This window comes from Neovison vison, chromosome 7 (genome assembly GCF_020171115.1).
Source record: "Neovison vison isolate M4711 chromosome 7, ASM_NN_V1, whole genome shotgun sequence".
NCBI lineage: Eukaryota > Metazoa > Chordata > Mammalia > Carnivora > Mustelidae > Neogale > Neogale vison.
Window position 1 is genome coordinate 131,486,934 of NC_058097.1, and position 26,895 is coordinate 131,513,828.

At 38.2% G+C, this 26,895-nt stretch overlaps 2 protein-coding genes and 10 non-coding genes across 17 annotated transcripts in view; 9 read left to right on the forward strand and 3 right to left on the reverse strand.

Annotated features, from left to right (window-relative positions):
• The first annotated feature begins 57 nt into the window (after window positions 1-57).
• On the forward strand, window positions 58-10,253 carry TAF1D (TATA-box binding protein associated factor, RNA polymerase I subunit D). 4 transcript variants are annotated; one of them, XR_006385632.1, is made up of 13 exons: window positions 58-131; window positions 1,692-1,849; window positions 2,569-2,944; window positions 3,783-3,958; window positions 4,490-4,550; window positions 4,940-5,111; window positions 6,105-6,157; window positions 7,157-7,204; window positions 7,427-7,461; window positions 8,297-8,345; window positions 8,727-8,770; window positions 9,336-9,894; window positions 10,135-10,253. XR_006385632.1 is itself a non-coding variant. In XM_044258316.1 (6 exons), exons 2-6 carry the CDS (start codon window positions 1,812-1,814, stop codon window positions 5,093-5,095), a joined length of 807 nt encoding a protein of 268 aa, XP_044114251.1. In that variant the 5' UTR covers window positions 59-131; window positions 1,692-1,811; the 3' UTR covers window positions 5,096-5,724. The 4 variants fall into 4 exon arrangements, 1 of the variants encoding a protein (XP_044114251.1); XR_006385633.1 differs by lacking the exon at window positions 58-131 and adding an exon at window positions 463-550; XR_006385634.1 differs by lacking the exon at window positions 7,157-7,204.
• Window positions 5,643-5,768, forward strand: LOC122914897. The gene has a single exon (XR_006385960.1). It is a non-coding gene; the product is annotated as a small nucleolar RNA SNORA40 (small nucleolar RNA).
• LOC122914886 lies at window positions 6,975-7,105 on the forward strand. Its single transcript, XR_006385949.1, has one exon. It is a non-coding gene; the product is annotated as a small nucleolar RNA SNORA18 (small nucleolar RNA).
• Window positions 7,250-7,321, forward strand: LOC122914910. The gene has a single exon (XR_006385972.1). It is a non-coding gene; the product is annotated as a small nucleolar RNA SNORD5 (small nucleolar RNA).
• On the forward strand, window positions 8,034-8,171 carry LOC122914873. Its single transcript, XR_006385937.1, has one exon. It is a non-coding gene; the product is annotated as a small nucleolar RNA SNORA8 (small nucleolar RNA).
• On the forward strand, window positions 8,470-8,604 carry LOC122914879. The gene has a single exon (XR_006385943.1). It is a non-coding gene; the product is annotated as a small nucleolar RNA SNORA1 (small nucleolar RNA).
• Window positions 8,946-9,018, forward strand: LOC122914871. Its single transcript, XR_006385935.1, has one exon. It is a non-coding gene; the product is annotated as a small nucleolar RNA Z40 (small nucleolar RNA).
• On the forward strand, window positions 9,440-9,565 carry LOC122914885. Its single transcript, XR_006385948.1, has one exon. It is a non-coding gene; the product is annotated as a small nucleolar RNA SNORA32 (small nucleolar RNA).
• LOC122914876 lies at window positions 9,924-10,050 on the forward strand. Its single transcript, XR_006385940.1, has one exon. It is a non-coding gene; the product is annotated as a small nucleolar RNA SNORA25 (small nucleolar RNA).
• The window catches only part of CEP295 (centrosomal protein 295), a 55,523-nt gene continuing 38,846 nt past the window's right edge, over window positions 10,219-26,895 (reverse strand). For all 3 annotated transcript variants that reach the window (XM_044258309.1, XM_044258307.1, XM_044258308.1), the window contains exons 17-30: window positions 26,625-26,768; window positions 21,434-21,586; window positions 17,946-18,028; window positions 17,347-17,449; window positions 16,773-16,940; window positions 15,864-16,000; window positions 15,009-15,177; window positions 13,634-14,247; window positions 12,757-12,897; window positions 11,122-11,218; window positions 10,809-10,973; window positions 10,622-10,727; window positions 10,437-10,536; window positions 10,219-10,346 (exon numbers count right to left, since the gene is read on the reverse strand). In XM_044258309.1, the coding sequence (XP_044114244.1) occupies window positions 10,308-10,346; window positions 10,437-10,536; window positions 10,622-10,727; window positions 10,809-10,973; window positions 11,122-11,218; window positions 12,757-12,897; window positions 13,634-14,247; window positions 15,009-15,177; window positions 15,864-16,000; window positions 16,773-16,940; window positions 17,347-17,449; window positions 17,946-18,028; window positions 21,434-21,586; window positions 26,625-26,768 (2,219 nt within the window). In that variant the 3' untranslated portion in view covers window positions 10,219-10,307. The remainder of the gene's footprint in view (window positions 10,347-10,436; window positions 10,537-10,621; window positions 10,728-10,808; window positions 10,974-11,121; window positions 11,219-12,756; window positions 12,898-13,633; window positions 14,248-15,008; window positions 15,178-15,863; window positions 16,001-16,772; window positions 16,941-17,346; window positions 17,450-17,945; window positions 18,029-21,433; window positions 21,587-26,624; window positions 26,769-26,895) is intronic.
• On the reverse strand, window positions 17,538-17,607 carry LOC122914893. Its single transcript, XR_006385957.1, has one exon. It is a non-coding gene; the product is annotated as a small nucleolar RNA U2-30 (small nucleolar RNA).
• Window positions 17,751-17,830, reverse strand: LOC122914895. The gene has a single exon (XR_006385958.1). It is a non-coding gene; the product is annotated as a small nucleolar RNA U2-19 (small nucleolar RNA).

Below are 26,895 nucleotides of genomic sequence, written 5' to 3' on the forward strand. Positions count from 1 at the left end.
CAGCCCCACCCCTCGCGGTTGTCAAAATGGCGCCCTTTCCTCGTGGCGTTCAACTGTTCTCGCGAGATTTCGCTCCCACTAGTAGCTGGGTAGCGGAGGAATCCGTCTTTTCGTTCCGCGAGGTTGTGGAGGTGAGCAGTGGTGGGCTGTGGGGGCAATCAAGTTTGGCGTGGCCGAATGCAGACCTCCAGGGCCTGCGTTGCGGCGTGCGAGTGCGCCGCAGAGTCCCTGAGTGGGCCGGCAGTTTTGGTGCAAGCCATTTGCGAACCTGGGTGGGTAGGAATAAGGTAGGATTGGGCCTGGTCAGTGAGAGGAGCTGGCTTTTCCCGGGATCCCCGCGTTGCTCGGGAGGCCCGAGCCGCGGAAAGCAGGCCCCGAGGGCGGAAGGCTTCGTGGCTGCACTGTGTGGCCCGCGCCTCTGCGTTCATGGGCGTGCTGCCTTGTGTCTGGATGCAGATGTTAAAATTAGGCGTTACGGACAAGTACACGTTTTGTGATTTTTCCTAAGTGCGAGGTGACCATTTCTGACGCCTTCCGTGCAGGAGGTGAGGTAGGTGCTTCCTGGAGACACTCGCCCCAAGGTCAGGCATAGCAAGAGGTTGGAGGGATTGTTAGCACTGCGAAAGCGTGCTGCCTCGCCGCTGGGCCTCCCGCCGGATCTTCGGGTGTAGAAGTACCTGGTTAGGAATGCTTTCTGCAGGGTTTCCGGAAAGCGGTTTATTGAGTTAACTCCACTGTGCTGTAATAACCTAACCTTTTGGTATAACAGCAGTGCCGTTGGACCCAATTTTTGTTAAATTTCGTTTTTGAGCAGTTGTTTCTGAATACTTAGGTTTTCGTGTTTTAAAAAAAACAGAACATACCGTGAAATTACCACGAGTCCATCGGACATTTATGATTTCTTGTATTTGAGCTATTTTGTCATTTTATCCTAGGATTGCTTTCTTCACTACTCTGTTGTCATTCTCAAGTATACTAAAGACAACACTAAAACGGAAGAATGTTGGTAGCCCTGTAAGGGAGATGAAGTAGTAAAATAGACCTTTTTTGCCCCCTATTGTCAGGTTTTCCAGTGAGATTATAAAAAGACAAAGGGCACCATTGTGTGGTCTGTTAGCCTTTCATTGAAAAGTGAGAATTATAACTTGTTAGTTAGTACTCATAATAGCAAGGAGGTAATATGCCAAGGAAGAGGTTTCAGAGTGACTTTGATGAATGAGAAGAGGCTGTAAATGGAAATCCAGTAGTTTGGATTGACCTAGTAAATGCTGATTATTTTTCCTGATACAATGAAGCAACACTGCCTTCTGACTTGGTTTGTATAAGTTTTTCCAAGGAGTTCCCATCGGCTCTTGAAAAATGGCTTTTGGCCATTAATTGTATGTGAAGACTTTTAATTGTATATCGCATAGTTAGTACAATTACATTTTGTATCATGGGAAGATGTTTAACCCTTTTTTTTGGGAAACGACAGTACTTACTGTTCTGGAATCTTACTCCACTGGATAGATTGAGAAGACAACTGAAAAATGGAAATTGGGAATTCAGTTTCTAGACTTTAGAATTTGATTTGAAATGGATGATTCTTAACATAAAAATCCTAGGCCTAGTATATGATTTTTGCCTTTATTTATATAAAATGTGACATAATCTGACCACATCCAATTTTGTATTCTGTTGGCATTGTTCAGAGGAACTACATCACGTTTACTGAATTGTCAGAATTCTGAAGCAAATTACAAGTGGTGAATAAACAATTTGGAGAAGGACTTGGGAAAGTATGTAACGGGAATGAATTTCTCAACTCTATAATGGCATCTAATTCAGCTGTGGAAATTGACAGTGAAAGGTAGGTGCTATTTTAATCAACTCCCACTAGATTTTTTACTGCAAAACTGACTAGATTTGCTGATAACTTCACTGTATTTTTATTACTGGATAAGTAATAGAGATAATTTTCAAGAATAAGGAAAGAAAAAGAAAACTTGTTTTACACAGGTCTTCGGTTTATGTAGTTAATGGTGGGACACATTCTTAATCCTGGGGAAACAGAAGAGTATTCTCTGGGCCAATTTGATATCTCTTCCTGGCTAAATCATCCTAATCTTACAACAGGAAAATAAGTATCAGTGGCGTATCTTGCTTAAAAAATCAACTTGTTCAGGTAATGCACATTATAATAGTGCTGGCACATGTATATACATGATGGAAATAGCTAGTTAACTGGGAAATCAAATCAGCATTTCTATTGTATTGAAATTAAATATGTTTGCTAGGCTACTTTAGTTTTATTTAGTGCAAGCTCTAGCAGTAAACAAGACTGCCTTTGGAAATTAAAATTATTTCTCTTGGAAGGTCATTTTTTGGTAAGTGCTATTGGCAGTATGGCACATGACATTATGGTCCATTTTAGGTGGTCAGAACAAGGTGGTTGGTTTAGTCCTGAATCCATCTTAAAAATTATCTCGAGCATGTTTTCCTGCTTTTGGTCTGTGGAAGAAAAGTAGCTTATGGTAATAAGCATTTGGTAATACAAAAGTACAATTAATTCTTTCCCCTTTTTTCTAGTGATAACTCTTCTGGTAGCAGCCTATTTAAAACTCAGTGTGTCCCTTACTCACCGAAGAGGGTGCAAAGAAACCGTACTAGAAAGTTTGTTCATGCACCTGAAGTTGCTCAAGCAAGGGATTCATCTAGTGATTCATCTTTCGAACCAAGACCGTTGACTTTAAAAGCTATTTTTGAGAGATTCAAAAAAAGAAAACGTAAAAAGAAGAAATACAAACCAACAGGAAGATCAAAAGGAAGACCAAAAGGGAGAAAAAACAGTAGACGTTCCCAGATAAATAAGAAACAAGTTCAAGACAAAGGAGCTGGGTTCCCATTTTTAGAATCCGAGAATGCAAGAAAACCATTACCTTGGAGAAAGATTTTAACCTTTGAGGTGAGCCAGTATTTTTTATGTGTGGATACGCATAGCTGAAATGTCTGAAATGACTTGGCCACTTTGAGAATTTAGATACGGCTTCAGGAACGTGGATGGAATCTGTAACTTTGATAATACTCTTCTGTACACTTACTGCCACTTCAGGACCAATCTGTCCTTTTGCACAGACTTCACCTGGGTGTATTCAGTGAATGTATCTATTTATGAGGTGCTTCAAGGCTGTTGATACAAAATCCCTTGATCTCACCAGGTCTTTAAATATCATCCCTAAAACTAGTGATTCCCAGTTTTACAGTAACCTAAGTCAAGCCCATCCATATCTTCTATGTGTAGTGGCTTCCGTGGAGGCCATTTTCTTTCAGGTACTGAATATTTGATTTTGACAGAATTGCCTGACAAATAACTTATTTAACATTAGACTCTCAAATACTTGAGTTAAATGATTGCATAATTTATAAACTTTTGCTCTAGAATGGGTGGTTTGAAAGAATACTGACCTTTTATGTTTAAATCTGATTATATGAACATGGGATTTGTTTCTCTTTGTATTTAAAAATGTCTTTAGAAATCCCCAGACAATACAAGATATGTGCTGAGTTTTTCTTGGTATACCAACTTAGGTAAATTTGATAACGTGCTAGGTAGATAGTGGATTCCTCTTGCATCTAGCATCGGGTATATGTGATCCACATACAGCAGAGTGAGTAATTCAAGACCACTTAAGAGTCTGTGGTAAAGGGATCATTTCCATTTTGGAACATAAGGCATCTGCTAACTCATGAAAGAAAATTCTGCATTTTGTAACATCATTACATGAAGTGTTTTTGATATTTAGCAAGCAGTGGCAAGAGGATTTTTCAACTACCTTGAAAAACTGAAGTATGAATACTACCTCAAGGAATCCTTGAAACAAATGAATGTTGGTGAAGATTTAGAAAAAGAAGATTTTGATAGTCGTAGATACAAATACTTGGATGATGATGGAGCTCTGTCGCCTATTGAGGAGTCAGAGTGAGTTTAATCATGTGACATAATTTTGGTCCTAGGGTTTTTTGTTTTGGTTTGGGGGGGGTTATTTATTTGATAGAGATCACAGGCAGGCAGAAAGGGGAAGCAGGCTTCCTGCTGAGCGGGCTCAATCTAGGACCCTAAGACCACGACCTGAGCCACCCAGGTGCTCCTTGGTCCTAGATTTTATCAAATTGAATGTTTTAAAATTTTGGTGTTGTTACATGTTATGTTATGGTGTTACAAGTTACCTGTTACATGTTGTTTGTTATGTTACTTATAAGTGGTGTTACATATTAATGTTACGGATTTGTTTATACATTAACATTGATGGGGAGGTACAGATACAATAAGCCATCTGGGTTGTAGTTGAGCTTTGAGCTTGGCACATGAGCCATCCATTTTGGGATGTCCTACATGACAACATAATTTTTCTCCCTACTGATACTGCTATTTTAGTTGTAGATCATGACAGTATATTACTGATAGGGTCTGGATGATTTTGTCATCTGAGAGTGTGTTTTAATGTTACAGAACAGAGGATGGGTCTGCAACAAATGTTGAACAAAATGGCGAATGTGATATCAAATTGGTGGTAAGTGACATTTTTGTCCCATTTGATTTTCGGAGGATAAGCAGTTATTCAGGAAGAATTTAATCCACTAGTTTACTGTCTTAGATTCTGAATTTAATTTTTGGAAGGTTCAATAGATGTGGTACAGGAAATTTAAGAATAAAAATAGGAATTATTGGATACTTGATGAGAACATGGGCTTTTCAGAACTGTTAATAAGCTTAATGTGCTTGCTGTTAGATGTCTAATTAGGATTTTCTAATGAAAAAAAAAAAAAGCCGAATTTGGGTTTTTAACATCATGCCTTAGTCACCAGGTTATTTTAAGTAATCTAGAGTTAAGTAATGTGTAATTATTAAAACAATAAAATTTAGTAGTCGTTTAATGCTGATTTTTTTTTTTTTATGCAGGACCATAATGAGTTCATTATAAGTTCTCAAGTACCAAAGATGAAGAATGTGTATTTAGAACAAGAGGAATGTACTGAAGAAGCTGCTTTGTCTAAAAAGAGAGCATCAAAGTTTAAAAACATTGGACAGAGTATAGAATGGCCTGAAAAGAGATAGGAATATGAATGTTAAGGTAAATAGAAGAGAGAAAACAGCTTTTCATAGAAAGTAAAGACGATAAATACAAATACATATGTTGGTGTAGTGATAAAAGAGAACCTGCTAAGGAGAGAAGAAAATCTGAACAAGTTAGTGAAACTTCTAAAGAATTACTAGAAAAAATATTTTAAAAAACAGTGAAATTATCACGAAAATTGAGGCTAGAATAGCAGAAATAATCACTTAAGAAATCATAAACAGAAGATCCATTTTGCCTACACTTATTCATTTCAGGGTAAGCACTTCCAGGTGTTAGTTGTGCATTCAACTCAAGGAAGTACAGATTGTAATCCTGAAACAGTAATCACTAATGGTGGACAGCCAACCATCCATTCCTCAAGAGTACCCGAAACCATTTTGATGGCTGTTTCACTCAAAAGTGACCTTTAGCTTCAAATGTGTAGTACTGTAATAACTTACTCGTTACCTAGACTCTTAGCTACCAATTTTCATCACTACTGTATATTGCTGATTGTGCCACTAAATGTCTACTATATTTTATGATCGCACTTTTGCTGTTTTTGTTTAGTTTGTGAACAAAGACTTAGACAAAGTGCAAAAAATAAATCCTCTTTTGCAACCCAGAACTCATGGCTCAGTATGAGTTTTGATACAGATAAGAAGGAACAAGATCCGGGGTGCCTGGGTGGCTCAGTGTGGTAAAGCTTCTGCCTTTGGCTCAGGTCATGATCTCAGGGTTCTGGGATCAAGCCCTGCATCGGGCTCTCTGATCAGGGAGCCTGCTTTCCCCGTCTCTCTCCTTGTGATCTAATAAATAAAAAATCTTCAAGAAGGAACAAGAGTCCCCAAGACAGATCAAAGTCATAGTGGGGGGTACTGACAAACCTGAAGGACGATTGCAGGACTGTAAAATTAAGTAGAAGCATATAAGGGAAATCTCAGCTGTACTGAATTAGTATTCTAATTTTAATGTTGACATGAAACAAAGATGCCTTGTTTTTTGTAGGCTTTTCACTTGAACACAATGTCTGGGCTTAAAGGTACATCTTACACTTATAGGTGAGTGGATCAGATTTGTTGAAATGTACTTTGTCAGACAGTTATACCTCCACAGATTTCATTACTAAAAGACATTTGGCGATTTTACAATTTGACGTTTCAGAAAAACAAATTTTAGGGGTCACACATTTTTTATAGTGTAAGGTACAAGCTTCACTTTACTTGCAGGAAAGGGTTTCCACAAACTGTAAGTTAGTTTATATTGAAATAATCAGAATATTGGATATTTCTGTTTCATGCATTTATTTTAAACCAAAGCATAATCTAAAATAAGATGTAGGATTTAATAGTGTAATGTTAGAAATGATTAGAGGATACAAGATTACCTAAATCTGAATGATGCAAAGTTTAATTAAAAAGCATCCAATTTGTTTATCTTCCAGTGATTTTCTAAATGGGAACAACAATATAGCCACCTTAGTATTTTCCCATATTTTTTTATAAGTGACCTCAAATAATGATCGCTCTTAAGATGAGGCAAAAAATTAAACACTTTGCTGTAATCTGGGGATGTCCTAGACAAAATAAACTGTGATACTGGAGTTTGCCCAAATCAAGACTTAGGTATGGAAATCTTCCTTTGGTGGTTCTCTAGTAGCTATTTTGTACTTACCTTCCATCTTCGGTCTTTATTCTCAGTATAGACTGACTCCTTCCTATAAGCATTTTAAAAATCCTTACTGTGTAAAATATGTGGAATGATTTCTTTAATTTGTAAATACGTGGCTTTTTGCACACCTTTGAACTCAGAGACTTAGAACAGATCACAGTTCTAATTGTTTTTCCTGTGGAATCTTCCAATTTTAAACTAAACAGTGTTGAGGTCTATCCCGATGGGGCTTTTTCTGTAGACCTGCATCGTTGGAAACGCCTCATAGAGTATTTGTGTGGTTTCCTTTATTCACAGAACTATGTGTTAGATCTGTGGGAAAGAACTGCAAGACACTTACCATTATCTGCTAAAACTCTGATCTAATAGTTATGTTTTTTAAATCTTAGGTATTGGTGTATCCCAATAATCTGTACAGTTCTAGGGTGATAGTTTAGGTAAGTTTTCATTGGGGACAGTGTAATCTTTGGGGTACTGTTACAGTTCAGATGATGAATTTAATTGTTCAACTGCTGGATGATACAGACATGAACTAAAACTTAATTCTGACAGAGCTGGTTATAGCTTAAAAAAACAGTTTGGATACTAATCATATATTTAGGTTTTGGATTTTAATCAAACGTAAAACTGTCCTTAATCTTTTGATATTTTATCTATAGGGGTGAATATGATTTCAACTCACTCATATTTAGAGGTAGGTGGAAAATCCAATTTTTGTTGAAATTTATTAAGGATCCAAAAGTTCTGAAAAGTTAAGTTGTGAGGTCAGCATACTGTTGTGTGCAGTAGTTATCTGGGTATGCAACAGAAGTATCAAGATCTTGGTAGAAATATTTGCCACAGTACTTGACAAACTGAAGAGACTGCATGTCTAGGGAGTACCATGAAAATGCCCTCTTCTGTATCTTTATTAAACAGTTCCTATGGTTCATCCTAATAACATATTTGGATATATTACAACAGAGATATTGAGGGGTTTTGTTTTTTTTTTTTTTTTAAGGAATTCTGCTTAATAATAGCAACTAATCTTGATTTCTAATGCATCATTTCTTTTAGTGATTTGACTAAACAGTTCTGTATGTGCATTATACAGAGACAGGAAAGATAATCAGGACTAGGTTTATGTACTTAAGATGGAGGTAATACAGTTGTCTTACTGGAATGACAGTTAGGAATAATTACAAGAACTTAAATTTGTAGAGACGTTTCTCAGGAGGTAGCATTGTAGCCTATAGGTAGAAGTGTTTATATAAAATCTGGCAGGATCGCACTGCATGGTATCTGCCCTCAGCAGCTCATTCCTGCTGGGTGTTCAAAGGACAGTGCAATAGAAACTCAGTATCTGGCATCGTTGGTTTTCTTGGCTTCGTGCATGTTAAACCTGGTATTTTTATTGAAACAGTATTCAATGTTAATTGAATACGTTAATTCAATTAACGGTTTTTCATACTGCTCAGCATGAGATAATTTTCTCATACTGCTCAGCATGAGATAATTTTCAAGAGGAAGTAATGCTTCTCCTTTTCTAGGGTGTTTGAAATTGAGAACCAGGCAGATCCACACTCAGACCGTAAACAGGTAAGGCTTAAATTTCAGTTGCTTCTAGTGGCTGCTTGCTTTTTTCTGCTTAGCAAAACAGCAGGACTTCAGTACAGAGGCAGAAAATTTGTATAGATTTTAAGCTGGAGAGGAACTTCTATGAAGCCTCATTGTAGATGGAAATGGGCACCATTGTTCATGATGTCCAGAAATGGTTAATGTGGCTACATTGAGACACAGGTTATGCTTCCGTCACAGCAAGTTTATTGCTGTGGTGACAATGAGGCCTGTAACATTTTCTTTTAGTCTCATGGAGTAGAGTGGAAGAAATAAGACTTCAGCATTAGAAACAGTTAAGGAATGATTTTAGATCTGTTTGCCAAAATAGCAGTCAGTGCACTTCTACAATTTGACTTCTAGGGCCCTGAAGTAAAGACATTGGATCCGGATCCCAAAGATTACAGGTAAGATTTCCCCTCAGAAGCCCTAGGAGATGGAATCCATTAATTTACCTAATTTTGAAAGCCACTAGTCCTGGTGGTTCATTACCTCACCACTTTAAAACAACAACAACAACAACACAAAACCCTAGATGTTGAAAGGCTGCAGTTTGTGTTTATACTGTTTGCCAGTGATTTGTGATGTTATGATGATGGGCAAAATGTTCAACTGCTCTGAATGCGCTGAATGAAAGTAGCCTTTCTGAACATCCATCTAAATGAGATCTGTGCTTTCCAGCAAAAGATCTAAAGTAAAAGTTAACTGAAACATGAATAGTTACTTTGGAGTTAACAACCGGAGGGCATTTCATGCCAATTAGGATATGAATGCAAATGAATATAGCTTTAGTTTAAAATATCTTTGTTCCCAACATTTAAATGAATTGGATTGAAAGCAGTTATTCCAACTTTGTAGTTTTAAGTCGGCAATTTTCAGCACATATTAGTATAGAACTGGGTTTCAGGATACTTTGGAACCTAATTAACTGCATTTTGAAAAGTACAGTCTTAACTTTAAAATTTTCCATAGGTGGGGAGTTCTTAAAGTATGTCCGTATTCAAGTGGAGATGCAAGAAACGCAGCTGAAAGAACTCTGGCAAGTTAATTTGCTGTTGCACTGTATAATGGTATAATGGTCATTACCAAGGCTTTGAGAATGCAGTTTCTCATTTGCTGTGGACATGACCATAAAAAAATCTTCCCACTAGGTTTTCTTTCTTTCTGCTACTTTGCTAGCATTCAGCCTATTGGGAACATTTTACCACTCTGTTCTTTTCCATTGCCTTAGACTAGCCCTGTCCAGTATAAATTTAACAGAAGCCATACGTGATTTGGTAATGGTCCTATTTCATCTTCTCATCTGAACATACATGGCTAGTATACTGAACAGTGAATGCCTAGATCTCTAAGAGATGTCTTTTGCTAACTCCTTCCATATTGTAAATAACCGTGCAACTTGTAATATATTTAATAGAGGGAGGCTGGCTTCAGTTTACATGATCATCTCTGGAAATGGAACCTTACTTTATGTTCCTGTTATATAGGAGTGACAGTGACAACTGTGGATTGATCAAGTTCTTTTTAAAAGGTATGTACACATTTGAAAAAAAAATTTATAGGTCATTTCAAAGAGGGCTTGCGGGACTAAAACCAAGAGCTCTTAACGCTGTGACCAAATATTGGAGTTCTCCATAGGATGTAATAGTTACTCAATAGTGCTATGTTTTCCTGAGGAGATACAAGATTTAGCTGCTTCTGTCTATGATTGGTCAAGTGGGAAAGAAATGTCTCCCAAGTTTAACTAATGTATATATACTCTCGTTCTCAGGGCTGTTCTGAAGATTATGATTCTAACTTTGGAGGAACTATGGTGATGAGCAGTGAGTGGCAGTGGAAGGAATCACATGTAAAAACTGCTTAAATAAAAATTTATTGGCTTTAAATAAATTTTGCTTATGTTCTACATAATTAAAAAAAAAACTTTACACTTTTACTAGAAAGTCAGCATGTATTTTTGGCTCTAAGTTTCTCCAGTGTTTGCTGTGGAGGGAATAAAAAAACCAAAAATTTAGTATGTTACCCATTGTAGTATACCCTAGACACAGAAAAATTGTAGGGGGCCTAGCTCACCTTATGAAATTCTTTAGCCCTTGCTCTGTTTTGGGTGTAGGCATCTTGCTTTGCTTTCTCTTCCCTTTGCTGTTTGACTTCAGCTAACTGATTGTATGATCTGTAAGAAATGTATACACAGAACTAAGGATGGAATGTGAATTCCTATTCATACACACACACACACACACACACACCACCTGTACCTTAGGGTCCTTTGATGCATGAGGGCTTGTGCAGTCTTTCTGTCTTCAGGAAGTGACACTCTAACCTTAACTTTATTCACACCCTTCAAGCGATTCACAGATAAGCCTGAGCAGAGAACAAGTGACTTGGCAAATATTACAGTGCTTCATTCTCTGTGCAAGCTGATGGAGATTATATGGAACATACCTGTAGGTTTCTCCTTAGCTATTTTGATTTGAGAATTTTCAGAAATACGAATTTTATTCTTTATTTCTTTCTGTCTCTGGGAGGATCTTTCTATAAATGATTTTTTCCTCTTTATAAATGCTTCTTGTAAGCTCCCAGGTAGAGCTATAATCTTTGGAGGGGTTTCTGTTTAAAAAAAAAAAAAGAAGAAGAAGCTTTTAATATTGTGGTAGTAATGTACAAGATTGTGGGGCAATGTGACTATTGGAACTGAATGGGGAACTCTGCTGGCTCCTTGGGTAACACTAACCATTTCAGATGCTCAAGGGCCTACCTGCAGACACAATCATGTGCTCCTCCGTGTCGTGTTCAGATACATCTGGATAATCCAAGGTTTCTGTTCCTGATACAAAAGGTAGGAGTTCACTCACCTAATTGCAAAAAAAAGGAAAAAAAAATTATAGATGAATTTATGGCTTCATCTCTGAACAGTATCACAAGCATAGGTTCTAAAACCTTTAACAATTTCTAAACCCCTGGTTTCCTCAGGTAGACAGATATGGTCTTTGGGGGAGGTAGGCAGCGATGCCTTACTCTAATCCTTAAATGCAGTATAGGAATCTGTGTCCCATAAACTTAGCTTCTAGTCTAAGCTAAACTTAGCTTCTATTCTTCCTTTGTGCTGGTTCTCATGACTTAAGTTTTCTGGGAAGGGAAGTTAAAAAAAAAAAAAAAAGACTATTCTTATTAAAATTTTTATCTGACCAGCCTACTCTAGCCAAAAGCCCCCCCCCCCCCATTCCTGTCAAGTTCTTCCAAACCACTTCTGCATCGGCTCTACTTGTCTCCTGCTTCCCCAAATTTACCCTTATCAGTAACCACAGCAACCAGTCCTAGGTATGGAGCCATTTTTTAGATAAGTAATCTAATACAGTATCAGGCCTTAAGAAAAGTCCTGCCACAATACTATAGAGAATCTGGGATTTGTAAGAGGGTAAATTAATAGACTGCATCAAACAAATAAACCCCAAACAGGGTTGGGATTTAGATTTTCTGTTTCCAGGCTGCAGTTCTGTGATCAATGAATTTATCCACCATAACCTAGAGTCCTTATTAATTAACTAGAATTAAATTTGTGGCACGATTCCCTCCAATGACTATCTCCTAAGCAGTGAAGTGGGCAAGGAGGAATGTTTTGCTTGCAGTGGAGAAAACTATAAAGAACCTGTAGCTAGGGGCGCCTGGGTGGCTCAGTGGGTTAAAGCCTCTGCCTTCGGCTCGGGTCATGATCCCAGGGTCCTGTGATCGAGCCTCACATCCGGGCTCTCTGCTCCGTGGGGAGCCTGCTTCCTCCCCTCTGCCTGCCTCTCTGCCTACTTGTGATCTCTGACAAATAAATAAATAAAATCTTAAAAAAAAAAAAAAGAACCTGTAGCTAACAACTCAAAACCCATTTTTGTGTTTCATAACTTGAAATATATCTTCATTTTTTCTTTGGGACTGACCCACACAAAATAAACTTAAAAGGTAATAGCACTCATTTTGTATCCCCCTCGGGTCTGATTTTTACCTATCCTAGAGCTCCACTGCCTTTTTTGGAACAAAATATTTCACTGAATCAATTCATTCCTGAGTTCCAGTAATTCCAGGTCCTAATGAAAACTATAGCGTCATAAGATGAATGTCTTTAGGGCTATTAAATGGCACAACACAATGCTATCGGGCAGTTTGAGAGCTGGTCTCTTCCCGTCTGCTGTCAGGTGCTTGTAAGCACAGTAACCTCTGCCTGTTCACTGTGTAGTTGAGTGCATTTGCACCCAGAAAGGGGAAGGAAATTAGTTTGCAAACAATTCTAATGTAAAAAAATGCCATGCAGAAACTACTTAAAAGACCTGTTGCCTTACTCTCAGTTTATTGTGTTGCTCTATTAATGAGGTGTATTCATATTAAAGAGAGCTATGAAGTTTACCTGAGAACTGCTTTTTGCCTCATTTCCTTTCCTTTCTTCTAATGTTAGATTTGCAAGATCCATTTCAGCAATACTGATATCACTGGTGCTTACTAATGTAAGCTCTGGTTCTTCTATTATACCATGGCCAGACTCTGTCTCCTGTGCAATAAAATTCAAAAGAAAACCATATGCTTAAAACATTAAAAATACAAAAATAATCTATGTTACAGAGGAAGAACAACGGTGGTCCGTGAAGACCACAGTGGTGCCTTCCCCAACCCCTGACCCACTTTTAGAAATACTTGGGACTTTGGGGATGGGCAAAATAATAATTGTCTGAAAGTAGCGATTGCAAGGGTTGTAAGCCCAAATGCTTATTATGGGGCTATGCAGATAGTACAAATGCAGGTTGACTGGGAGCTGTGTAGGACCTGAGGGCGTAATCTAGATCAGTAGCTGGTGCGGCGCAGCCAGATGGAGGCCACTGTTGCCAAACCACATTTTTAGAGGAAGTATCTTTAATTACTGAACAAGAATTTGCAAAACAAACACAAAACCACCCAAAAGCCGCAAAATAAAACACATAATGTGGCCCAGATGTCACTCTTGCTGTCAATATAATTTTAATCTATGTTTATCAGTGAAAGAACAAACTACTAGAAAGGGAAAACCATATTCAGGTGACTGGAGTTGAAACAAGCAGATCAAAGAGGCTGAAGCACAGGTCAAGCCATCAGAAAAAAGATGTGTCAACTGGGAGCAGACCTTTTGGAGATTTCCAATGATTACGAGATTGACTATCTCAGGAATATCAGCAAGAATTTCAGTTGCTTCTCTTGAATTTGGTTTCAAGACTTGAGAAAATGAATTTATTTATATACAACATTTCACTTACCCACACTGGAATAGAGCTCTGTAATGATCCAGAACTTAAAAAGAGCTCTGACTCTGCTAGGTGAGAAAGGTTTCCTGGGATTTCTGGAGTTTCTGTCTTAGTGGAATTCTTAAAATACTTTTCATTCTCAACAGAATATGGTGCTTGAACTGAAGTTCCCCTTTCCACTGTTCTGACACAGGATTGAGAATCCATTTCCTCCACATGTGAATTTATATTTAAAACCCCAAGGCTTTCATTTTTATCTCCATCAAGTCCTCTTTCTGATAGTTCTTTAAAGCCCAGTCTTTCTTTTCTGCCTTCAGGCTGGGCTTTTGTTGAGCACTCACTAGAGGTAGACCCACACGGTGTGCTATACTGTAGACTTAAGGGATGAAATACATTAGCCTCATCAGAGAAACTGAAAACTGAACTCTGTAAATTTTCTACACAGAGGTGGAAATGAACACTTTTTTTCTTATTTTGTATTTCAGTCTGTTCAGAATAGTTCTGATTTTCCATGCCTTGGGAAGAATCTCTTGCTTCAATGCTAAAAATACTTGGTAGATCAATATGTTGGCTCCCCTCCTGTGAAGAAAATTCTGGCAGAAGCTGTTGAAAAGATTGTTCAGATCCTGAAAGAAATAAGTTAACCATAATTACATGTTGTAAAACCTGGATACAGATACAATCTCTAATAGTCTGACTAAATTGTAAATAATGAAGTCAGATTACATGAATAGAAAACTAAAAGGATGGTCAGAGTGATTTTCAAATAATTCTGCTCCCACCATGTATTTTCTCCTAGCCTAATAAAATATGGTTATTAGAAATGATGAGGACTCTTCCCTAAGAGAGAATACTGATTTTAATGACAGAACTTAGACTTAAAATGTACATGTGTATCTCAAATAAAAATATGTATGTGTGTGTATATAAAGTTTGTACAAGAAGTTTTAGAAGAATACCTAAAACTTTAAGGGTTGAGCAGGACTTTTGCTTTTATTTTATCAAGTTCAGAATTGTAAAAATGCAAACTGAGCATTATTCTGTTATTGAAATGAATACACAGAGAAACAGAAGCTGTGACACTGGAAATGGGTGAAGACAGGACTGACCAAGTGGTGCTAGGCACACCAAGGAAAATGCGTGTAATGGGTGTAAATAAAGCAAAAGGTTTTTTTTTTTTTTTTAAAGATTTTATTTATTTATTTGACAGACAGAGATCACAAGTAGGGAGAGAGGCAGGCAGAGAGAGAGGAGGGCTGAGCAGAGAGCCTGATGTGGGGCTCAATCCCCGGACCCTGGGATCATGACCCGAGCTGAAGGCAGAGGCTTTAACCCACTGAGCCACCCAGGCGCCCCAAAGCAGAAGTATTTTTTAACTTAATCATACCTTCAGTCTTTTCTGTGGCAAATATCTGAGCAGCAGCATGAGCCAAAGGAGGGTCCAGCTGCTGGTTTGGGCTTGTGTTAGAATTCAGGCTGGTTTTCAGTGCTGTAAAGGAAACTGTGCTTCTGGGTGCTGCAACAGTGTGGTGGCTTTCACACGAAGAATCCGAGTTCTGATGGAAAACAACAGGTTAAGGCTGAAATACTGATTATGTATTACCAACTGGATTAATAGTCACGTTCCTATGATACTACTCTGCCTTAATTACCACTTTACTATTACAATTCTTACATTTCAGTTAATATGAAAGAGACTTTGACAAAAATTATTAGAAAACTGCAAATTAACCATAGTTTAGAATACAATGAAATCATGTTCAAAGGCAGGAACTATTACGTAGGACAGCCTGGGATGTCAGGGTATGGGAGCGGAAAGACTGAGGTTCAAATCTCAGCTGCCTTACTATATAGAAAGAGGCCTTAAATTTTATAAAATTAGTAATAAAAAAATACAAACCATAAAAATATTCTTGAGCATTTTATGCATGGTACTCATTAGCTAGAGGTAAGGCTGACAGGACAAAATTCTAGTACAGTTTGTTTTCAATCTTGGTTCCACATCAGAATCGCTTGGGGAGCGAATATCAGAAATTATCTGATTATCAGAAAAAAGAGTTTCTGATAATCTAAGCACGCCTAGGGATTCTGATTTAATTGGTCTGGGTACAGCCTGGATACTGGCATTTTTAAAAGCTTTCCATGTGATTCTAATTGGCAGCAAGGTGAGGAACTACTGTTCTTTTTTTTGTTGTTCTTGTTTTTAGAAATTTACAGCAATGAAGCACCGACATTAATGTACCTGGTAAAAGTCTCTGCTGTCTTGAGAAATCCCAGAATATGATGATATATCAAAATCTGGATGTGGTTCTAAGGGTTTAAATAGCTGACGATGCAAATTTGGAAAAGTGTGTTCCAACTCCGGAAAGTCAAGGTCAACTGTTGTAATTTTGAGAAAAAAGATAAAATTTAATTTTAGGTAACTGCAATTTAACTAAATTACTTCCATTTTTTTCATTGTCAGCAGACACTTTCAAATTAAGTCCTATCATTATGTCCCACATACAAAAAATGAGGATACTCTCAATGACCAAAACCTTTGACCAAGTTTCCACTTTCCAGTTTTCAAAGTCTTATGACATTAATTAGAAGAAGCCACTATGATCACTGCTTTGCTATAAGCGCTCGTTATTCTCACTTATTTTAGTATCTGTGATTTAAAAAAAGAAGAAAAGTTCCTGTACAGGGTCTTACTATGGGCCTGGCATTGGACTTCATGTGTATTATCTCATTTAATCTCCAACATCTTTTTAACAGAAGATGAAGGAGTAAGCAATGTGTTTATTATCTCCCAGCTAAGAAACGATCAAACTAGGGACTCGAGGTCTGATCTTACTCTCAATATTGGCAATACTGCCTCAGCTGTTAAGCTAACTTTGCAGTGGTAAAGGAAGATCTGTTCATCTCTGCTACATGTTCTTCAGCCTAACTCATTCCAGATCTCTTCTCACTAAATGCCGTTTTCCATGTATTGTGTCAGCCACAGCAGGCCATAAAGACATGAAGCTCAAACCATCATTCCTTAAAACTAAAAAGATGAAAGGTTATATAAAAGCATTAAAAATAATTTTACCCTCAAGTCTGTTTTTTTCAGTCATCAGATTTGCTTCATTTCTGTGCTTGCCTATCATCTGCTGCATGTGTGTCTTACCAGGTGTAAACTTTTCCACTGCAGGCAACAGAGATTGAAGAACTTCCCGAGAATCCTGCCTTTGACAATGAACTTGTGATGAGGGAAGTACAGAACTTAAAATATCTCTTTCCTCTTCTTTACCAGTGGTAGATTCTTGTTCCCTGGGGTCCAGCTCTGAAAATGACCCTAAAAATTGAGTTTAACGAAAATACTTAGTGGCTGGGCACTTCCTAAGAGACAAATTTTGGTAGGGAAGAACAGCAGTATACACTGATGAGGATCCAAGCAATTAAGAAATCTGCTCAGACAGGTTCCCACTGAAAGGGAAAATGTGACAATAGCAGGTAATTCTGAAAATATTGGAGAACCATAGAGCATCCCTGTGGGTCTGCAGGCCTGGAACTTCCAATAATGTTTAGGGTATCATACGCCCATTATCCTCTCTCAGGCATGAACAGTTTACTACTGAGATTTAAAGAAACAATCCCTCTCAGCACATTGGGACAAGCTCTCAATGTTTGCTCTCACCACAATACTGACCTCAACTGATGCTAGTCTTTCAGTTTATTTACAAACATTCTGACTTTATTACCTGGATCTGTAAGGCTCAGATCCGTGTTTTCATAACTTAAAAAGCTCCCAGTAGAAACAGTTACTGATGATAATGGCTCATGATAAATCTCTTCTGTTTCAGCCTAAAAATGAAGAGGAACGTCAGACCACAATGTAGGAAGTAACAGCTAGAAAAAAACTCAAATCAGTGACATTAGCAGTTATCAATTCTGAGCTCAGATCAAGTGTAGAAACCTTCATAGTTGTAAAGGTCAGCAGTAAAACCTTTTCATCATTGCTCAGAACTCATTAGTCTCACACACACACACACACACCCATCTATCAAGTCCTCAGTTATACTCAGACACCTTCACACGCACGCACGCACGCACACACATGCACCCCTCCAGACATATGTCCTTATTGTTCTAAGTTACTTTTGCTTCTCAGAACTAGAGAGATCATGCATCAGGTAGACTGGAAGGTCTTCTGATGCTCAGATTTGGCTATTTTCATCATTGATCCACTTCAGTAAGAGCAGATCTCAGAGAACACAGACTTCAGTATTTCACAACTTCTATAAACTAAAAGACAACCAAACAGCTCTAACAATGGAGGACACATTAAGACACTACTCACATTATCCGGCTTCATAGATGGACTCAGATATATCTGTTCTTCCTCCACGGCATGATTCTCAGCCATAGCCTCCTTGACCTTGACTGAAATTAGGGGAGAAGGGGGTCGTTTAGATTATTACAAGTCAAATTCTTAGCACCAGAGGATATCATTTCTATTTTCCTACAGTTTTCTTTCATATTTTGCTTTGTAGAATTGTCTTAGACCAAAAAGAAACAAAAACATTCATTTTATTATTCATTAAAAACATTTCCTAGTCAGCATAATATGCTTTTCCCTGGAAAACTGTACGTATATTCTACAGAAAGAAAATTACCAGTATGCTGGGAAATGCTTTTGTTATTAAGTGAAGCAAGAATATTCAATCATTAATACAGTATGATCTCAAAGTTGAGAAAAATGCATATAAAAATATAATATATAAAAAATATTTGGCTCACTTAAGAATTCAGCTATTCTGAGTTTATTTTTCTCTTACTCCAACAGTCAACATTTATGGGAAAGCTGGTCAAAGTGTAGAGTTATCTGTGGCTCTGAAACAGAATAAGATTAAAACTGTGCCATCATGGGCGCGTGGGTGGCTCAGTGGGTTAAGCCGCTGCCTTTGACTCAGGTCACGATCTCAGGGTCCTGGGATCAAGTCCTACATCGGGCTCTCTGCTCAGCAGGGACCATGCTTCCCTCTCTCTCTGCCTGCCTCTCTGTATACTTGTGATTTCTGTCTGTCAAATAAACAAATAAAATCTTTAAAAACAAAACAAAAAAACAAAAACAAAACCTGTGCCATTAAATATATAAATTAAAATTGTGTCTCATTATCACCATGATTTTATTAAGAGACATCATACACACTAAAAGTATGTTTCTTCTTTTTTTTTTTTTATGTTTCTTAAACGTTTTCTGTAAGAAATGTTTTCTCAAAGACTCAGGACACACACATTAAAATGTATTATTTTGACCTAACTGATATAACCAATAAATTGTTACTTGGGTTCTTCTAAACACACTAAAATTTTCAGTAAAGAAACCAAGATATGGTGAAATTTTATAGTAAGTTGTTATTTTTTCCTAGGCACCTCATTTCAAAACCTAGTTGGGGAGATAAGTTCATCTGGGGCTTACCAATTCATAATCATAACACTATACTGTTATCTGTAACATACCAAGAAGATTCCCCCAGGGGAAGATTTGGGTAGAAAATAAAAGTAAGAAAGGAACAAGGTGCTTTCTTTTGGAGAAATGTTGCAGAATTCAGTACAGACAGCCCTGAAAGAGCTGGAAGAGAAACGAGGATCACTGGTTTGGAAAGGACTCACTGATACAAGGGACCCATCACTGAAAAAGGGAAGCAGCATCATGAAAGCAATGCCTTGAACACAGTCGTCTTCCCATGACACACAAGAATTTCCTGTTTTTCTTCCAAAGCAAAGCACCATTTCCCACCTTCCAACAAAAGCAAAGGGCACAGAGCTTGGAAGTTAGTGATCCCATCATAAAGCTACTAAGAAATCAGGCTGAGTGATGAGGACGTGAATAAAGAGGAAAGGAGGGAACAGAGAAGTAACAAAGCCGCCATGTTCTTTTCTAAAACAGAAACAATATGAATGTAGGGATGATTACGAGGAAGAGAAAAGCAGTCCCCGGGAACCAGGAGCTGCCCTGGCACAATCAGAGAGGCCTCAGTGTTCTCCTGTTAAATGTGAACAATTTCACAGAATACCAATAGGAAAGGTTGCTCTGTGCCTATGATGGATCAAGACAAAAATCAGGCAACCAGTACTCACAGCTAAACACAGACAAAATCAGAGTATTATCCAAACCACAAAAATGACCAAGCATCTCCTTATCTTGGCCTGAAATAAGTGAGACAAAAATGCGATTTATATATTTTTAATATGTAAAATATAATTGAGAAAAAATTTTTAAAAGATTATTTGAGAGAGAGAGAAAGAGAGAGAGAAAGAATCCCTAGCAGACGCTGTGCTGAGCACAGAGCCCAATGCAGGACTTGATCCCATGACCCTGAGATCATGACCTGAGCCGAAACCAATAGTCAGACATTTAACTGACTGAGCCATCCAGACGCGTCGAGAATGATAATAAAAGCATTATGTGCTCATTATGATTTTAGAAAGCACCAAAAGTTATAAAGAAGGAAAATTCATCCTTTTCCTACCAGTCATAAGCAACCACTTATTGCACTTCGATGTTTTAATTTCTTGCTTTTTTGTTTTGTTTTTTTTTAATATGAGTAACTTCTTCTTCACTAGTTACAGCTTTCGTAAGCCTCACTCTGTTATTCCCACCTCCTGGATAATTCCAATAATGGAACTGCCCCTGCTTCCTGATAACATCCAATGACTCATAAGCAGCACCCCATTTCCTTGAAGCCTCCCCCAAATCACCTTATTCAAGCCCAAATCTTATAGACAGTAAAGTCCTTTTTAATACCTGTACTGAGACACCTCCCAGTTCCCTGTTGTAAGCATTCTACCTCACTGCAACAAGTCAGGACACTCAGCTCTGTTCAACTATAGGTAAGTTCCTGGTCCTCTCTGACCAGAGGATACCAACAGCCCACTGGCTAAATCTAAAAGAATGGTAACAGTTTCATTTTAAATTGTTGGCTCTCTCTTGTCTCTCATTCTATTAAACTACAGTGACAGCTAAAATAAAAAGAAATCTGGTTAGAAAAGGTAACTGCTTAAAAGATACTTTGGAACTGACGCAGTAGTATGAACCAGAACTATGCTTTGTAGGGTAAACAATATTACACATGAAACAGTTTGTTAGGTACTTGCAGAAATTCAAAAGAAAAAAAATTTAATGCTGGTTGTATTTGGAAGGCAGGATTAAGTGATTTAAAGTTTTTTTCCTTGTAACCCTCTCTTCCAAATATTTTAAAGACAAAGCATGTCATTTAGAATGCCACAGAATATTTTAAAGATAAAGATAAATATTTTAAAGATAAAGATATAATAATATTTAATAATATTAAATTAAATATGGACTGTTACAAATAGGCTTAAATACAAACTCTGTAGAGGTTGCCAACGATGAAAACCTCATACCCTCATATACTTCCTATTAGCATTTATTTAGTAAAATAATTTAAAGGCAAAATTACTATTCTCTAAATAAACTTTACTCCCTCATTCAGCTTTTTGTGCAAAGAAATAATACATGCTTTTTGTAAAAAAGAAAATAAGAACCTATAATACATGAATATATAAAACAGAAAGTGAAACCTAGCCTCCAACAAAGGTAAACCTATACAAACACTTTGGTAATTATCATTCTGGACATTTTTCAATGCATAAATACAGGTTTTACCCCCTTCATTTAACAAGTCCAGATGCACCATAATGATTCTATTACCAACAGTCACTGAAGTTATTCACCATTTCTCATTACGAAGTACCACTAAATATCTTTCATCCACACACCCCTGTGAACAGCAATGCCACTGTCTATTCTCTATCTCTCACCTGCTTCCTTGGACTCATCATTACAAACGTATTCCTGGGCAATGGGGTAAAGACAACCAAATGCATCACAGTTCAGTGGGCTCCCAAAGAAACTTTGTTCTCGGCTTATTGAAACCCTTAGGGGGTCCCTGTCTTGATAAAAATCTGGTTTACCTGGAAGGAAGAAAAGATGGACTCATTAGATTTTCGCTTACATTTCTAGAGTTAGTAGTTAAAACAAAAATGGCAATTTAGATTACAGGCAAAAATCTATGTAGCAAGAAAATAATAACCACTTATCTTTAAACAGGTCTTTAAATTATTTCACTTTGATTTTACTTTTAAAAAAAAAAAAGGTTTTATTTATCTATTTGATAGAGATCACAAGTAGGCAGAGAGGCAGCGGGGGTGAGGGTAGGGGGAAGCAAGCTCCCCACTGAGCAGAGAGCCCGATGCAGGGCTCGATCCTAGGATCTTCAGATCATGACCTGAGCCAAAGGCAGAGGCTTAACCCACTGAGCCACCCAGCGCCCCTGATTTTACTAACTTTTTAATGACAGTCCCACTTATAACACCAAATAATACTTCAGGATTGAGTAATCACTCTGAAAAAAAAATGCCTGGAGAATTTAACCATTAATAGTATTGTAAGATACAGTCTGTGGTCATAAAGTCAAAAACAGCCACAGCTAATCTGTGGTATAATAAATCAAAGTAGAGGTTTACCCTGGAGAAACAGAGAGACTGTAATTGGGAGGACACAAGAGGAAGGTTTGTGGAGTTCTCTAAGGTTCTAGTTCTTGACCTGAGTGGTGGCTACCTAGGGGTGGCTATTACAGTGGTAATCACTGAAATAAACACATAGAATTTGTGTACTTCTCTTAATGTTATACTTTGATAAAAAAATAACAGACAGAGAAACAGAGGAATGGGAGATTCCCCAAAGTAGAAGCTAATCTACTGTGCATAACTGTAGAATCGCTTGGCAATTCAAGGCACCAAGTATTACATAAAGGAAGTGTCACCAGGGAATGGAAGACAGGGAGAATGTTTAGAAATATCTACTTGGAACAGAGCCATCCCATCTCCTAGGATCCCTGTCCTTCAGCATCATCCCCACAGAAGACTAAAGGTTAATTCTCTGGAGAAACTGAATCCAATACACTCTGAAAACGGGGCTTGGTGCCAAAAGGAAGCAGCGGTGGAAAGCAGTGAGAACGCCATAAGGTAATTAGGGGTATTCCAGTGCGCACCTCAATACAGATGCTCCCACGTCTGGCTCCACGATAGCAACAACCAGACTTGTTTCAAGATTGGAGGATCTTAAAGAAATTAAACTCTGAACTGCCTTAAGGAAAAGAACTCCAGATACTAAATTGAGGGTACCCAGTGAGAAACCCCCTTTTCTAATGAAGTTCAGCAGGAAACAAGGCCCCTGCTTACAGTTTCTAATTAGCCTTCAGCATCCGACTCAAATATGCAAGACATTAGAGAAACCCCCTGAAAAATGAGAAACAAATAAAAAGGAACAGAAGAATTCAGACAAACTGAGAAAATACAGCAACCCGAACAAAGAAAACACTATATACAGTCAAAGCAGGGAATACATTACACCCGTGAGATAACAGCAGCATGCTATGAAAAAAGAAAAACAAAACAGAACCAGAAAAAGAGCAAACTTTAAGAAACTGCAATTTGATGGTCAAAATGAAAATTGATGAGTTAGAAAAAAATTGAGAAAATTCTTCCAGAAAGAAAAACCAAAAGCAGAAGAAATGAGCTACAGAAGAAACTGGAAGATCAATATGGATGAGTCTCTCTCAACAGGACTTGTCATCGCCTGCCCAAGGAGTCTGTAGCCATTATCTTTTGTTCTACATGCCTCCTACCGCCATGAAATTCTAATAACTACAGATACACTGCTTATCTTTTTATGTACACCTATACTTTGGTACATAAAGAGTAAGACTTTTTGAACTCCCCAAGAGCCAATTCTTGTCCTATTTGGAAGCAGTAACACCCTTATTAAGAACACATGACAGAGCTCCCCCAACTTTCAAGTGGAAGGTGTTTCACAGAGAAACTGGTGTGATCTCACCTTCTATTAGAGGTATGTGATAGAAGTATTAGTGTTAGAAGACAGATAGGCAACAGAAACTTCAAGCAAATTAAAAAAAGGAAACGATACAAGAAAGTTTTACAACACTAATTACCTTGGCAGTGAAAAACATTTATACATTAGCATAATGGTAATTTAGCTTAATTTTTCCTAAAATTCATTGCGAAGTCATGTGGTAAATATAAGAAGAAACTCATAAAAGACTTAAAAGAGTGGCTGCCTCTGGTAAGGTTAAGGGGTAAGCAGTAGGTAGGGGCATGAAAAAATGCTGTTTCATGTTATAAACTTTTAGCACTATTTGCATTTTTTTTTTTAAAGATTTTATTTATTTGACAGAGATTAAAAATAGGCAGAGAGGCAAGCAGAGAGAGAGGAGGAAGCAGGATTCCCTTTTGAGCAGAGAGTCCGATGCAGGGCTCGATCCCAGGACCCTGAGATCATGACCCGAGCTGAAGGCAGAGGCTCCAACCCACTGAGCCACCCAGGTGCCCTTCTATTTGTGTTTTAAAACCATTTCCCTGTGGTATTTTTTAAAAAGATTTTATTTATTTATTTGACAGAAAAAGAGAGAATACAAGTAGGAAAGAGAGGCAGGCAGAGAGAGAGGGGGAAGCAGGCTCCCCATTGAGCAGAAATCCCGATGCAGGGCTCGATCCCAGGACCCTGAGATCATGACCTGAGCTGAAGGCAGAGGCCCAACCCACTGAGCCACCCAGGCTCCCTTGCTTATGGTATTTTAACTAAAAGTATTACCAAGAAGTATGATAAAGACTAGGATAAAAGTTCCAAAGGCCCAAGAGAGGGAAGCTTGATAGTTCAGGCCCAGTTTACCAGCGAAGGGGCCCTTTATCAGCCCTATCCTGAAGGAAGGAGCAAGATCAGGAAGGGCCTGGCAGGTTGAAGCTGGAGACTCAGACTCAAATTAGACTTACTCCTCCAACTGAACAGAAGCCCAGTGAAGAGTTTCAAACACAGAGATGCAGAGAGATTACTCAGAATGTACCATGGGAAAATTAGAGTTCAGCGAGGCTGGAAACAGGGAGACTTGGGAAGCTATAGTAGCCACTCAAGAAGAAATGATAGGCTGCATTCAGGAGAGGGAGTGGGAACAAGTGGACAGATACCAGAGCTGAACAAAGAGAACTGAGAACTGGTGATTTTTGTTGGGTGTTGGAGAGATAAAGACAAAGGCAGTATCAAGATTTACTATGGGGCGCCTGGGTGGCTCAGTGGGTTAAAGCCTCTGCCTTCAACTCAGGTCATGATCTCAGGGTCCTGGGATCCGAGACCCGCATGGGCTCTCGGCTCAGCAGGGAGCCTGACTCCACCCTCTCTGCCTGCCTCTCTGACTACTTGTGATTTCTGTCTGTCAAGTAAATAAATAAAACCTTTAAAAAAAGGGGCGCCTGGGTGGCTCAGTGGGTTAAAGCCTCTGCCTTCGGCTCAGGTCATGATACTGGGGTCCTGGGATCGAGGCCCGCATCGGGCTCTCTGCTCAGTGGGGAGCCTGCTTCCTTCTCTCTCTGCCTGCCTCTCTGCTTACTTGTGATCTCTTCTGTCAAATAAATAAATAAAATCTTCAAAAAACAAACAAAAAAAGATTTACATCTAAGTACTTGTCCCTGAAGAGAGAGGCCTCAAGGATAAAGAAGTGGTGGTGAAGGGTGAGCTATATGCTATGTAGTTTTCCTTTTTAGGCAAGATGACATTTTTACAATCTCAAATATGACCCATTAAATCACAGGAATAAAACAAACAAACAAACAAACAAAAACATGGGAGTCAATGGTGAGAATTTCCCAGGGTGCGTTCTAAATTAGGGAGAGCACTAATTCCCAGATAGCTGTGGTTTGCCAAAGACAGCAAAATAGAATCTTTCAAAGCTAAGGAATAAATAAAATCATTGTTACAACTTCCATAAGACCTAATAAGGAAGCAGAAAGGGGACTGATTTTTTCTTTTTTAATTTAAAAGATTTTATTTATTTATTTGACAGGGAGAGACCAAGCAGGCAGAGAGGCAGGCAGAGAGAGAGAGGAGGAAGGAGGCTCCCTGCCAAGCAGAAAGCCTGATGCAGGACTCGACCCCAGGACCCTGAGATCATGACCTGAGCCGAAGGCAGCAGCTTAACCCACTGAGCCACCCAGGTGCCCCAAGGGGACTGATTCTTAAGAGCTACTCTGAATCTCTCCCTTCCTTAATTCTTTCAAGTCAGAAACAAAGGTACAGTATTTTATGGCTTAAGACCAAAGTTAGTTAATATTATACTCCTATGTACTTTTCAAGTGACAAAGACAATCTTCCCCCTTAAAAAAAGATGTGCTTTGATAAGTTTGATCATTTGAGTCTGAATTTTAAAAATAATTATGAAATTCAAATAGGGCTATTTACTAAAGATCACAGGGAGCACTTTTCCTAAATAACTGCATCTAGGAAGAAGTACAGAGAAGAAATATACTTTTAACTGTCCTTAAAACAAGGATTTTAAGCAATAATTATCCTATAAAAATGTAAGAAAACAGCAGGGAAGGTATTGAAGTAGAAAAGCAACCAAGTGGGGCATGTGGGTGGCTCAGTGGGTTAAGCCTCTGCCTTTGGCTCAGGTCATGATTTCAGGGTCCTGGGATCGAGCCCTGCATCAATCAGGCTCTCTGCTCGGCGGGAAGCCTGCTTCCCCCTCTCTCTCTGCCTGCCTCTCTGCCTACTTGTGATCTCTGTCTCTGTTAAATAAATAAATATTAAATTAAAAAGAAAGAAAGAAAGAAAGAAAAGGAAAGCAGCCAAGAAGAAAAGAAAATAGAGTTACTCCTAAAGAAACAGGTTTAGAAGGCAGACATGAAGCAAGAGTGTCAGAAGCAGAGGATACTGAAGAATTTTTGCCTACAGTAAAAAGATTTTCACTACATATGAGAAAAAACTAGTTACCTAATGCCACATTCAAGTCCAAATTCTAAATACTGTTTATGTAAACCATTATTTTCTTTTCACCAATACTCACAGATTGTTTCTTCAAGACAAAAAATTCAGCATTGTGAAAAAATGTAGAAAACTGGCAAACTATTAAAAAAATCTTGTTTTATCAAACCATATTACCTAGTATAGATGTTCTGCCACTTGCTGGTGACTCTACCTCTGGTATAGCACTGAGTTCATGCTGGTTCAAGTCCAATCCACATTTCACTTTTGCTACAGGTGGCTTTGAGGATCTTCTGCCCAGTTCTTTGTCCAGATGCTCACCTATCAAGTCAGGGACAAAGCTGAGCACAGTACCAATCTGTTTACATACTACAAACTTTCCTTCAGCCAGCAGGTTGCTGGAGGTGAAAGCAAAGAATAATCAGGATAGTTACAATAAAAAAAAAAA

Coding starts and splice junctions, on each gene's coding strand:
- TAF1D (XM_044258316.1), top strand. CDS start 1,812: ATGGCATCTAATTCAGCTGTGGAAATTGACAGTGAAAG. Junction 3,959..4,489: donor TCGCCTATTGAGGAGTCAGA/GTGAGTTTAATC, acceptor TTAATGTTACAG/AACAGAGGATGGGTCTGCAA. Junction 4,551..4,939: donor AATGTGATATCAAATTGGTG/GTAAGTGACATT, acceptor TTTTTTATGCAG/GACCATAATGAGTTCATTAT.